The 14,377-nt window shown below is 43.4% G+C and overlaps 1 protein-coding gene across 12 annotated transcripts in view; it reads right to left on the bottom strand.

The window, feature by feature from the left end:
* The window catches only part of ADARB1 (adenosine deaminase RNA specific B1), a 232,161-nt gene that overhangs the window by 137,794 nt on the left and 79,990 nt on the right, over positions 1-14,377 (bottom strand). For 6 of the 12 annotated variants that reach the window (XM_065562279.1, XM_065562283.1, XM_065562278.1 and 3 more), the window contains exon 3: positions 6,404-6,587. The exons of 3 other annotated variants lie outside the window; for them this stretch is intronic. Coding sequence is in view for 1 of the 9 variants with exons in the window: in XM_065562289.1 (XP_065418361.1) it covers positions 722-821 (100 nt within the window). In the remaining 8 variants the exon portion in view is untranslated. Of the gene's footprint in view, positions 1-721; positions 4,872-6,403; positions 6,588-12,214; positions 12,274-14,377 lie in introns of those variants that run through there. 3 more of the 12 variants (XM_065562289.1, XM_065562284.1, XM_065562288.1) reach the window with 3 other exon arrangements.

The following is a 14,377-nucleotide window of genomic DNA, read 5'->3' as shown; positions in this document are numbered from 1 at the left end:
AGTACAAAATACTTCAAGAAATTATAACGAGCCTATACCAGGGTTCTCAATAATGCACTTTGTTTTCAAGAGATATGTAACTAGTTGGCAGATTTTAAGGAATAAAAGAATTCCTTCTTTACCTAATCTAAATGTGTTAAACAGCAAAGGTGTAGCTAGAAGAATAGCAATGCAATCTAAATGAGATTTTAATAGTTTGGATACTTTACAGATTTCTTACAAATGTAGCTAAAAGATAAAGGAGACTTTTAGTAGCTCTGATTTATACTTGCTGTTCAAGACAGGCTAATTTTAAAGACAGAAAAAGCTCATTTTATGAACTGATTAATGAATATCCAGTGACAAGACAGTCAGCTTACAGTCTGACACATGAAACAATTCATTGGGGATAAAACAAGCAGTAAAATACAAAAAGCTGTGCAACTTTAAGACTTCCACATGTTTGTCTAAAAATAAATATTTTGAATTTTGAAAGCCTGGAAGCCAAGTGAAATATATTGGAAAATTGATTTCCATTTGAAGCTTATTGCTTTTCGTGTTCAATACTCAAACATAATTAAAAAGGTGTTACAGAATTTATTTTTTTAAAGATATGTATGAAAAAATGTTGTATTTTGTATTTACATTTCAGTATAATCTGAAAACATTTCTACAATGCATTTTTCTATTTATAAAAGCTCACCACTATTCTGTTTTGACAGTACAAAAATTAATATACTACCTTTCCTCTCAGAACGTTTCTTACGCCTCCTTTTATAGCGACGCCTCACAATGCTGAAGAAGGTCCCCATGTTCAAAGTCCCAGTTAGCAGAGATGCCATGAAGGCTAAGTGCTACAATCCACAGTCAGCTCAGATTGCCAGAGTGCTAAATCTCGCTCTGTCTCAATAACTCACTGTATTAATACAGTGATTTATTTCAGTAAGTCATAGAAGCAATGAGAACAGTTAACTCTATGTTTACATGTCAGGACTACAAACTCTCCTTGTCTATTCAAGGTCCATTCATCAAACTGCAGGATTAACTGCACAGTATACTAAACACTGCAGTTCATTCCTACTATCCGCAAGAGGCACATGTGACAATTAACCCTTACATATTGTTTTGAAAATGAGTGAGCAAGGAGGGACAGGTTTATGAAACTGAACATGTATTTCCAGAGATGAGGACACCAACAACACACCAACTAGTTAAAGTCTGTCTTTTCCTTTCACCATTATAAAATGGAAATAACCTGTATCGCCGTTAGAGTAAAATTAAGCAAGAAAACCCAAAAGATAAGGTTCCAACAGCAAGGTTAACTCAGACTGTACCCCTTCCTTTATATTTTATAGCAATTATCTGAACAATATATTAAAGGTATAATGTGGCAAGAAAAACAAAAACACTACACAATAGGCATAAGTAACATATTAAAGTTCATGCATGAATCTTCATTTTGACTTTTGTTGACTCATTTTAACTGTTCCAACTTAATGCAGCACTAGTGTAGTTTTAGCTTTCAACTTTATATACCGCACACAGATATGTATATGCTTATATTTTACACAAATAAATATGCATATATTATGTGTATATATGGATAGCTGTAAAAAAAAACGGTTACATACCTTTCGTAACTGTTGTTCTTTGAGATGTGTTGCTCATGTCCGTTCCAAGTAGGTATCTGTGCACCGCGTGCACAGTCGCCAGAAGGTGTTTCCATAGTGGTACCCGTCGGTGGCTGTGGAGCCCCCTGGAGTCGAACCTTCATGGCGGTCTGTATAGAACTCTTTGCTTAGGGGTCGGCCCCAGTTGTTCCTGTCTTTCTTTCTGGTTGGCCCCCTCCACCACCAGAGTACCCAGATGAGGATGGCTAAACAAGTAGCTCCTCAGAGGGCACAAAATATTTCTTCTCTACCCCTTTCTCCATGGAGGGAAGAGAGGCAGGTGTTTGTCACAACACCTTAGTCGTGTTATGGATAGTCTAAATGAGGGGCAAAGCCACCCTTGAAGGACCTTCAGGGACAGAATATCCACCATAGGGTCAGTCTCCTCTGAGACCTCCTCCACGTGCATGCTCAAGTTTTGAGCCACCCTCCTGAGCAACTCTTGGTGTGCCCTGGTGTCCCTGGCAGGCAGTGTGGTGGTGCCCGCCACCGCTTCATCTGGGAAGCATGAGGAAGATGCCCGTGGGGGCACTGAGTCTTCCTGCCCCTCTGGTTTGTGGGGATCCCCTTGCATTGAAACTCCCTGTGTGGTGCAGGGGCTGGCGCTGGTTCCCGGGCCTGCACCCATCTCGGTACCGGCCCCAGTGTCGACCTGCGTGCCCATCTCCTGCCCTTGTGGAGGTTCCCAGGCTACTGGAGTCGATGATGGAGGGACCCATGCCTCCGAAGGCACCAACAAGGATCTGGACCCTGGCCCTTGGACATGGTGGTAGGCCCATGGGGTCCAGAAGAGACACTGAGCCAGCGCCTGCCACTGTGGAGGCCAGGACATCATGGGTAGCAGCTGCCCTTCCTCTTGCCTCAAGCGATACCGGGAACAATGCCGGCTTCACCTAGAGGCGACTATACCTCCAAGTCCGATGAGGACTCCAACCTCGGCAACCAAGGTGGTGCAGAACGAGACGGTGCCAGGGAGTGGTGTCAAGGTGAGGATGAGTGGTGCCTTATCATCATCAGCTAGAGCCTAGAGGGCACGGTGCCTCTTTGCGGCGCCAGTGCCAGTGACTGCACATTCCTTGCAACGAGGTCCTTAGCTGCTTCAAAAGTGTCCCGTGTAAAAGGAAGGTCTATGTCCTCCTCCCAACTCTCCCGCACCGGGGAGTCCACTACAATCAGACACAACAGACCTCCCCCTGAGGCTGGAGTCAACCGTGCCAGCTGAGTCGGAGCCGGAGCAGGGTGTCCCAGCACAGGACACACCCTGCTGGTGCCTCATTGCTCCACTACTTTAATGGGAGAGCGACCTCTCTCCATTTTCTTCTTCTTGTGTGACACCGGTGAAAGGAACAGTGCCGGGCACTTGCACTGGAGGAGGTCTTTGGCGCTGGAGAATGGCGGTGCTGAGAGTCCCTGGAGCCAGAGTCCTTTCTTGGCACCGTGGTTTCTCTTACCAAGGCCGGCATGCTCCGCACCAAAGTACTGGGCTTGGGGTCAGATGCCACCTAGGGATGAAACTAACTAGACTATTTGAACTAACTAACTCTAAAATTTTAACTATTTACAGATAACAATGAGAAAAAAGTCCACTAGGGGATCGCTTGCAGTTAGCAAGAGAGGAGCTACTCCAACGACCATCACTGGCAGTAAGAAAAAACTGAAGAGGCGATGGGTCAGCAGGGACCTATATACACCTCCATGAAGATGCAACTTCATGGGGCTCCACAGCCAACCCGTCGGGTACCATTAGGGGAAAAACCTTCCGGTGACTGTGCACGCGGCGCGCACGCGCCTACTTGGAATCGACATGAGCAATCACTCGAAGAACATAATATAAACATGAGTATGTATACAGACACTTTGTTTTGCATAGATGGATTAACACTACACACAGATTCTAACTTTTGAGTGTTGGATATTGCAACATTAACATTGTTTATAAAAAGGCTAGAAAATTACATACACTGAAGAAAACAGGGTTTATAGCATGTGAAACTATACTGAACCCCCACGCCTGGTAATTCAACAATGTTTGACAACAGGCTCTATATCCACATCAGACTAAAGGAATAACTGATACCAATTGTAAACTGTTATCCTCTACATAGACCAAACACTACAGGGGAAGATAACATATGCTATCAGAGGGATTACGTAGGAACCCATGTATTCTACCACACAGTGAGACTAAATTCTGCAGCGGCTGCCCTACATTTTCCTACCTCATTATTCTGTCACTATGACATATGTGTCATTCCCATCCTTCTCCCCAACACACACACACACACACACACACACACACAACTACAGATCAGAGTTTTGTGATAAGGTAAGCTTTGGCCAACTGGTAGCCAACATGTTACCAAAAATGAGCAAAAAAATGAACGGATGACTTAAGTAATTGAAAAACTGTATTTTGATATTATGTATTTTGATAGGCATGCCCTTTCAAATGATGTTTTCTTTATACTGTGCATTCTCTCACTGCATCTTCAAATTTTCCTAAAACTCTGATAAAAATTATTCGGGCTCAAGTTGAGTAGGTCAACAATCAAGCAATTTTCCCCTCTAAGGTTGCAATCTTGTTCTCCAGAATCTCAGATTTAGTATTATTATTATTTTTAATCATAAAGGCTCTAACCCTTATGGTTCAGAAGGAAACTTTCAAACTAAATGAATGTAACTAACATAGTGAAGTCTACCTGGGTCTGCAGAAAGCCGAAAACTAGTACTAAGAGAAGTGTGAACTTTCCCATTTCTCTCAATGGAGCATTAACTTGCATGCCCAGTGATGACTATTTACATATGAGCACTTCACTATTTCACTGCTGATCAAAGACTGTAAGAAATGAGAGGAACAATCTATTGTAAGAGTTCTCATTTTGGTGCAACACACGGATGATGCATGGGAGGGAACCACCATACTTCCTCACCACTACTCCCAGCTGAATCCTAGAACCAAAAGGCCAGAGGAGCCCAGAAGGGCATCTGAGTCCCATCACAGAACCCAGAAAGACATCCAAGACACCCTCCTAAACTGACCACATCCATTCTGGTAGAAAGTCAGTAGTCTGAGTAGGTATCAATGGTTTGCTGTCAAACTGCAAGAGCGTAGCTACTGTCCTGCAGAGGTCAGTCCTGGGTCCAGTACTAGTCAATATTTTCATTAATGACTTGGATAATGGATCAGAGAGTATGCTTATAAAATGTGCAGATGACACCAATCTGGGAGGGGATGTAAGCATTTTGAAGGACAAGATTAGAATTCAAAATGACCTTGACAAATAAGAGAATTAGTCTCAAATCAACACAATGAAATTCAATAGCAATAAGTCCAACGTACTACACTAAGAAAGGAAAAAGTCAAATGCACAGCTACAAAATGGGGACTAACTGCTAGGTGCTGCTGAAAAGGATCTGAGGGTTATAGTGCATCACAAATTGAATATGAGCCAACAATGTGCTGCAGTTGTGAAAAGGCTAATATTCTGAGGTGTATTAACAGGATTGTTGTATGTAAAACACGAGAGGTCCTGCTCTACTTGGCAATGGTGAGGCCTCAGCTGGAGTACTGTGTCCAATTCTGGATGCCACACTTTAGGAAACATGAGGACAAGCTGAAGAGAGTCCAGAGGAGAGCAACAAAATGATAAGAAATTTAGGAAACCTGACTTATGAGAAAAGGTTAAAAAAAATTGAGCATGTTAAGTCTTGAGAAAAGAAGACAGAGGAGGGACTTGATAAGTCTTCGGCTATGTTGAAAACCATTATAAAAAGGATGGTGATCAATTGTTCTCCATGTCCATTAAAGATAGACAAGAAGTAATATGGTTAATCAGCAGCAAGATTTGGGTTAGATATTAGGCAAAAGCTTCCCAACTATAAGGGTAGTTAAGCACAGGAATAGGTTTCCAAGGGAGGTTGTGGAATTCCCATCATTGGAGGCTTTTAAGAACAGGTTAGTCAAACACTTGTCAGGGATGGTCTAGGTTTACTAGGTCCTGACTCAGTGCAGGGGGCTAGACTTGATGACTTCTTGAGGTCCCTCCCAGCCGTACATTTCTATGAGTGTAGAGCAGCAGAGGCCTGATCTTCTCTGGTGGTAAGAGTTGGGACAGGTAGTTTTCTTTCTGACTGCAGGGGCTGCTGCTCCCCCCTCTGCTAAATGCTGCGCGCAGGCTCAGGCAGACATCATGCGTTGGTTACATTCAGTTTACATTCTCAAGTTTTTTCCTTCACAATCATGAGGACTAGAAACACTCCCATGTCCCTTATTTAAAAAAGAAAAAGAAAAAGCTCAGATTCTGCCATCACACGACTGCCAACTGAGGTTCTAGTCATGTGTCTTTTGTGTTTATTATTTAATCCAGCTCTGCTCATGGGTGAACCAGACTGAAGCAGTCTAGATGACCACATTTTCCACCTCTGTAGAGTCCACCATAAATTGTGTTTTGAGAGAATGGAGTCTGGTTTCCTGCCAGAGCTTAGGACTATCAATATACTTTCCCACCTCCCCCACCCAAATAAAGCCCTGAACTTAAGGCACTACTTTTATTGGTAAATTATTCCAGGCTAAATTTGAATGATCAGAGTTCACAATAAATGGCACATGGTGGGAGGGGAGAAGAAAGTAGGGAGATGTATTACTCAGAATAGGAAAAATATTTTTACCTTCTTACAACTCAAAAGGGTTAACTTAATTTTCTCATACAATGAACAGCAAGAATCAATTTAAAAGTATGTCAGTAGTCGCTTACCTGTAGAGCAAGGAAGATAGCTAACGTCTGTATGGACCTGTGGAGGATTAAACCATTCAGAAATGTGGAAGAGGAAAAACTATTCGTGAGAATGGGAATTCCCACTTCGATTCACAGAAGATGGATACTATTTGTTAACAGTGGTTGGGAGACTCTCTTCTAAATTGATCACAGCAGTGGGAATCTGGAAAAGAAAAGAAGAAGTTACTCACCTTGTGCAATAACAATGGTTCTTCGAGATGTGTGTCCACTGTAGGTATATCTGCGCCCCTGCTCCTCTAATCAGATATTTTAGGTAGCAGTGTCTGTTCGGCCCACGCATGTGCCCTTGTGGTTTCCCTCGAGGCGATCTAGCGCTGCGTGGGTGAACCTCAGTTCCTTCTCTACCGCAGAGACCCTTATCAACTCCGAAGTAGAGGGGAGGAGGGAAGGTTGTGGAGCACCCATAGGGACACATCTTGTAGAACAATTGTTACTGCATAAGCGAGTAACTTCTTCTTCAAGTAGTGTTTCTATGGTTGCTTCACTGTAGGTGACTTCACAGCAGCATCCCCTATGGAGGACTGTGGCTTCAGAGAGGGGTCTATTATTGAAGACAGTACTATGGAGCCGAAGATGGCGTTTGAGGCTGAGTCTCCAGTGATCGCATGGGCAGAGGCCCAGGTCGCTGCTCTACAAATTTCCGAGATGAGAACATTTCTAAGGTAGAAACTGATCTCGTGGAGTGCGTGTAAGCTCCCAACAGGAGCATCAGGTTGCACGCCTGGTAACAGTGATTAATGCAACCGGAGACCCATTTGGAGAGTCTTTGAGCTAATATTGCAGAACTTTTGTATCTTTCCGCGAATGAAAGGAAGAGTTTAGGAGACTTCCTAAAGTTCTTAGTCTTGTCCAAATAAAATGGTAGGGCTTTTCTTACATATGGCATATATGGAATTGCCTCCCTGTTGTTGAAATGATATTTTTGGAAAAAATGGGAAGATAGATTAGTTGATTCATATGAAAGGTGGGGAGGCTACTTTACGGAGAAACTTGGGATGCAGCCTCAATGTGACTTTGTCTTTAAAAAAGACCATGAAGGGCAGGTATGCCATCAGGGACACAATTTCTCCTATCCTTCAACCTCAGGTAATGGCAACTAGAAATGCTTTACTGGGCTCTGAGCTTGCAAGCTTGTCCCCTTCCCAGCCAGGGTGGGAGGGAGAGGGGAAAACAGTGTTCACCACCTCCTTCCTGTAAGTGGCTGTCCCGCGCCGTGGGGAGTAGGGGGTGAGGATGGGGACAGGCAGTCCAGATGTGCCTACCTTTAAGGTACAATACAGGCATAGTAGAGTATTTGCTGGTTTGTTTTGTTGGTGGTGGGTTTTTTGTCTCTGCTGCTGCCTGATAGCTAACTTCCAGTTCCCCATGGTATCCGGTTGACTGGTAATAGAATCATAGAATATTAGGGTTGGAAGAGACCTCAGGAGGTCATCTAGTCCAACCCCCTGCTCAAAGCAGGACCAACACCAACTAAATCATCCCAGCCAGGGCTTTGTCAAGCTAGGCCTTAAAAACCTCTAAGGATAGAGATTCCACCACCTCCCTAGGTAACCCATTCACCACCCTCCTAGTGAAATAGTTTTTCCTAATATCCAACCTAGACCTGCCCCACTGCAACTTGAGACCATTGCTCCTTGTTCTGTCATCTGCCACCACTGAGAACAGCCTAGCTCCATCCTCTTTGGAACCCCTCCCGCTTCAGGTACTTGAAGGCTGCTATCAAATCCCCCCCTCACACTTCTCTTCTGCAGACTAAATAAGTCCAATTCCCTCAGCCTCTCCTCGTAAGTCATGTGCCCCACCCCCTTAATCATTTTTGTTGCCCTCCGCTGGACTCTCTCCAATTTGTCCACCTCCTTTCATTAGTGGGGGGACCAAAACTGGACGCAATACGCCAGATGTGGCTTCACAAGTGCCGAACAGAGGGGAATAATCACTTCCTTCGATCTGCTGGCAACGCTCCTACTAATGCAGCCCAATATGCCATTAGCCTTCTTGGCAACAAGGGCACACTGCTGACTCGTATCCAGCTTCTCATCCACTGTAATCCCCAGGTCCTTTTCTGCACAACTGCTGCTTAGCCAGTTGGTCCTCAATCTGTAGCGGTGCATGGGATTCTTCCGTCCTAAGTGCAGGATTCTGCGCTTGTCCTTGTTGAACCTCATCAGATTTCTTTACGGTCAGTCCGTAACTCTGGTGTTTGTATCTTTGAGGTTCTACTGCATAAGTATTCTTATGACACAGAAAAAGGAAGAGAACTACCTACTCCATTCAAGGCCAAAGGCAGTCGAGAAGGAACTGAGGGCAATTCACCTGCACAGCACTAGATAGCCTCGAGGCAAACCATGAGGGAGGGCGCATGCGCAAGCCAAACGGACGCTGCTACCTAAAATCTCCAATTAGAGGAGCAGGGGCACAGATGCACCTACAGTGGAACATCCATACAGACACTACATGAAGAACAAGAACTTAGCAGAAAGAGGACCCAGCCCTTCTGTCCACATGAGAAACCAGTACCATTTTATTTGGGAGAGATGAGTGCCCCCTTTCTTCTCAGCTCCTGCATTTTCTTTTCCCTTCTCCACTCTGCTCTCAGCGATATGAACTGCAGACTAAGTCTCTGAGAGCTCAAGAGCAGGTCAAGCGGGCTCCACCCCAGCCTCAGACCTCCCTCCCTCCTGAAGGCTCAGCCCTACCTTGGAGAGACAACTAAGTCCCATCCACAGCTTTCAGGCTTGTCTCTGCACATATGACAGTGAAACACCAGCAGAAAGTTTGAATTTCTCTAAAATCTCTGAAAAGGGGATTTTACAGTTCTACATAGAAAAAGGGCAGCTTCACATGAAAGATGAGAGGCCCATAAAATTAATATAGCCTTATACATCGCCACTAATAATAGAGACTCTGGAAATGGAACTTAAGTTTGACAAATCTGTTGTTTCATGAACCAAAATATAATCTTACTCCCCCACAACTGTATTCACTCTGCGACACTACACGGAATAAATAGCCATGATTTATTTTAGTCAGTAAATATTAAACTGATTATTTTATTTGTAGTTGCAGTCACACGCAGAAGCCCCATTGTGTAAATTACTGTAAAAACACAGAGTAATAGGCAGTTGTGCCCTAAACATCTTCTCAGGCAGTTTGAGCCAAACCCACAGAGGACTTCAAATATCACAACAGCGATACTAAATATTACTGTATTCAATGAGGAGCTAGTGCAAAGAGGGAGATACGTTGCAATGGTCTGCTGCATTCTGTCCCAGCTGGCAAGTTTTCAGGGCTGTTGGCTTCATTTTTAAGTAGGAGTTACAAAACCATAATCTTTAGTAACATTTACCAGATTGGGTATCTTATTAACCTTTCCTTTGGTTAGTAATACGCATATTGTACAGTCTTGAAAGAACTACTCTACGTTTGCATATTTATTGTTTGACTTGCCCCTAGGTTCACAGAGTTAGATTACACAATGCTCCAACCAAGATCAGACCAGAACAAGGCAAATCTATAGTGCTCAATTTGAATGCACCTTGCAAACAGTAAAGCCTCTTGCACATCTCTCTGCTTCTCAGCTACAGACTTGAAGCCCACACAATCGGAGCATTCAGCTAGGAAACTGGAGTATGCCCTTACTCCACACAATGGCAGCAAGGATGGAGTTCTGTTACACAACATTCACAACCCTCCCATCTTGTAAGCATTAGCCATGACAAATCATCAGAAAAAGGCCAAACCGCTAAGGCAGTCACACCCCAGGATTAAAGTTTTGATCTGCTAAGGAACCATAATAGTCCAGATAATAAACACAAACCAACTGACCCTTACTCAATCAGAAAAAAGTAAGATACCTAACTAGGGAAAAACCAAACTGATTAAGAAACAGGCAATAAAACTGTCAAGACACATAGTTAACTGTGGTAAGGCAGCCCTCTGCCTCTTCTTGCTGTGCTTCTCAGAAAAGGGTCTCCCATCTCTTGGGGACCTTCCCATGGACCCTAATAATGCCACCACTGATTTTTGTGGCTTACTTTCTTCCTCGTGTAGCCAATTCAGAGCCCACCTACAAGGTTACTCCCATAAAACCCTTTTGCCTTTATTTCTAAGCAAATGTACTGAACCCAAGCAACTGCCTCCTCCGCCCTTAGACAAACTGCCACCACACAGCGGCCTCCTTCTCTATTCTGTAGAAATGTGGCCTTGAACCCTCAACTTCCTGGTGCAAAAGGTGGTTTCTTGAATTCTCAATAGTGTTTCTCCTGGGTTCTCATTCCTTAAGTTTCCATCCTATCCTTTAGCCCAGTGATCCCAAAAAGCCCTCTGCCCTCCAGATCAGACATCTTGGTGCTTCTCAAATCAACGTGCCTATTCCTTCTCAAAAATGGGACTAGGTGTTTTCCTCATGGTATGTCCACTTCCAAAACTGGACAGGTGAGTTATATCCTGTCCTATACCTGCACTGCCCAGCCAAGTTGATCCCAAGGAAGAAATTCTGTATCGAAACTTCCAGATCCATCTTCCAGTACTTTCAGCAGGACATCTTTCCTGAAGAATGCTTATCCTCATCGCAATACTTGTATTTTACACTGGGAGGTTCTCATTTTCATTTTGACACACACATCCCACCCCACCCCTTGACCTGTCTTCACCCCCTCAAACTTTTACCTGAAATTGGGAGCCAAAATTGGGTTACTGTTCTCCAGCCATCCTCTTCTGAAGCTGGTTCTTGGACATCACAGAACTAGCAAAATATAAAACCTTGATTTCTGCCAAGATCCCTACTCCTTTCTCCCAGGATCCAGGGCCAAATACCCCCACAAATCTGCTCAACCTAACAGGCTGGAAATTGAGTAAAGTTGCATCATAGAAGAAAATCTTCTCCTATGAGGTTGAATCTCAATTAGCAGAGAGTGGCATACAGATAACAGAGTTTGCTCTCATTTGCTTTATAGTAGCACCATCTAGCTGCTTTTCACAAGGCGCTGAAAGACACATGGTAAGAGACAGTCCCTACTCCGATGAGTTCACAGTCTAACACACAAAACACAGGAAGTAATATCCCCATATTATAGATGGAAACTGAGAGACACAGTAAACGACTTGCCCAAGGTCACACAGAGAGTCTAAACACAGATTCAGAAATTAGTCCAAGTCTTGTAGGTCCCATTCCAATGCCTTAACCTTATACTTAGTGAGGCCAGTTTTTCTCCCCCTCAACAGAAGATTTCATTAAACGGGGATAGTGACCATAAAGGAACTGATACAGGAAAATATTTTGTAAATCACCCTTTGCCCAAAATTGAATGATTTATATTTAATAGCTGCTCTCTTCTAGAGATCTCTTCTAGCACAAGAATAATTTTTTTCACTCAAGTTGTCAATTACTCAATTTCAACATTATACTTCTCTCACTCATATCACTTACAAGACAGTCTTACATCCAGATCAGTAGCTACTACTGAGGGCATGTACTGTATTAGTAAAAAGAAAACTTTGAATATGTTACTATTGTTACCCATTGTTGAAAAAAGTTCATATATATATATTATATATAAAAAGATTCTTCTGCCCTGTGTCTTCAGGTGCAACTGCAATTGTTCTCCTCAGTAACAGATTGTTTGTAAAACTTGTACTGCTTGAATAAAAAAATAAAACTGAAAACTACACTAAAAATCCTCTTTATGAAAAGCAGTAATAAGTTTAGAAAAAAGGAATACTGTACCTATATTTAATACTAATCTTATGGTAAAGTACTAGAATACTCACTTTTGCCATCTGTAAAATAGGGATAATATTACTGACCTCTTTGTAAAATGCTTTGAGATCTATGAAAGAAAAGCAAAAAAGAAAAGGAGATGTTATTCAAGCAAAAACACAGCGGGGCATGGATCAGCATCTCCGCATCAGTACCCAGCCAGTGCCGGGAAAGCTAATGATCCAACCAGCGGACCAAATTCGGTGATGAATCCTGATCATGGGCACCTGAGGCATGTTGCACATATGCTAAGAAGCAGCAGCAAGGACATATATTACAATCCTTGGTTCTACATTGGTTTTCATTTCACTGTCAGTATCAAGATGTGTTGGGTTAGATTCTTACATCATTTGCAATAACACTGAAGTTAGTCTGGATTTACACGAGTGTAACTAAGATCAGAATATGGCTCACTGTATTTTCTTCCCTAACCCATAAATGTATATGTTGGGCCGGAGTCTCAATAGGTGTAAATCGACATCACTCCATTGGCTTCCCCAACTGACAACCTGGTCCTTTATTGACCTGCATTATTTGAGGAGGAAGAACACACAGTAAATCTTCCCAATATAAATGCCATATTTTTTTTCCTTTATTGAAAGTCTGAGTAATTTAAAAATCTATCAGCATGGCAAAGCAAACAGTACCCTAATTATGTTAAATTTGTCTGCCATGAACAGCAGATTACATCTAATGGTTCATCAGCTCTCTTGTTGTGTGTTAATTTATTTCAGATCCATTTCTCAAAAGAGTTCCCATAATTTAGGTTATTTCCTTAACGGTGTATCTTTACTACCACCTGTCTCCGGGGTACATTTACATTGCCTCATTTTGGCTTAGGAGAAGGTGAGGAAAAAAAACCACTCACCTTCTCGTAACTGTTGTTCTTCGAGATGTGTTGCCTATGTCCATTCCAATTAGGTGTGTGCACACTGCATGCACAGTCATTGAAAGGTTTTTCCCCTAGCAGCACCCATCCGGTTGGCTGTGGAGCCCCTTGGAGTGCTGCCCTCATGGCAGCGAATATAGGACCCTGCCAACCTGCCACCTCTTCAGTTCCTTCTTGCTGGCTACTCCGACAGAGGGGAAGGTGGGTGGACCTTGGAATGGACATGAGCAACACATCTTGAGGAACAACAGTTACGAGAAGGTGAGTAACCATTTTTTCTTCTTCAAGTGCTTGCTCATGTCAATTCCAATTAGGTGATTCCCAAGCCCTAACTAGGAGGTGGGGTCGAATTACAGATTGGAGCACCACTCTGCTGAATACCGCATCGTCCCTGGCAGGCTGGGTAATAGCACAGTGAGAGGTGAAAGAGTGTACTGAGGACTATGTCACAGCCCTGCAGATCTTCTGAATCAGTACCTGGACCAGGAACGCTGCCAAGGAGGCCTGCGCTCTTGTGGAATATGCTGTTAGTGCAGAGGCCGGTACTTTTGCAAGATCGTAGCATGCTCGGATAAATGACGTGATCCACAATGAAATTCTCTGTGTTGACACCAGGAGGCTTTTCATTCTATCTGCAACCACCACAAACAACTGGTTCGGCTTACAGAACGTCTTCATGCATTCAATGTAAAAGACCAGTGGTCATCAAACGTCCAAGGAGTGTAATCTTTGTTCCCGACTATCCTTGTGAGGCTTATGGTAAAAGACCGGTAGAAAAATGTGCATGGAATTGAAGACAACCTTTGGAAGGAAGGCTGAATGAGGCCTAATTTGCACCTCGTCCTTATAAAAAACAGTATAAGGAGGGTTGGGGGTTAGGGCCCTAAGCTCAGACACTCTCCTGGCTGCTGTTATGGTGACCAGGAATGCCACCTGCCATGATAGGTGGAGCAATGAAGAAGTCAGTAGGGTCTTGGGGTAGGGGTGAGGGGAGGGGAGGCATTAGTCTGGACAGGAACAGATTACAGTCCCAAATCGGGATCGGTTGTCTAACCTGCAAGTATAGTCTGACAAGACCCTTCAGAAAACGACTGACCATCAGGTTGGTGAAGACTGAACGGCCGGCCGCTCCCAGATGGAATGCCAAAATGACTGCCAGATGGACCTTGAGAGATGATACCAAGAGGCCCTTCTATTTCAAATGTAGTGGGTAATCTAAGATGAAAGGTATAGGTGCCTGCATCAGGAGTGTGTGAACTTGAGAACACCATGTTGAGAATCTTTT

This window comes from Chrysemys picta, chromosome 11 (assembly GCF_011386835.1).
Source record: "Chrysemys picta bellii isolate R12L10 chromosome 11, ASM1138683v2, whole genome shotgun sequence".
In the NCBI taxonomy this organism is placed as follows: domain Eukaryota; kingdom Metazoa; phylum Chordata; order Testudines; family Emydidae; genus Chrysemys; species Chrysemys picta.
Note: the sequence above shows the minus strand (reverse complement) of the source record. Positions and strands in the feature narration are given on the sequence as shown.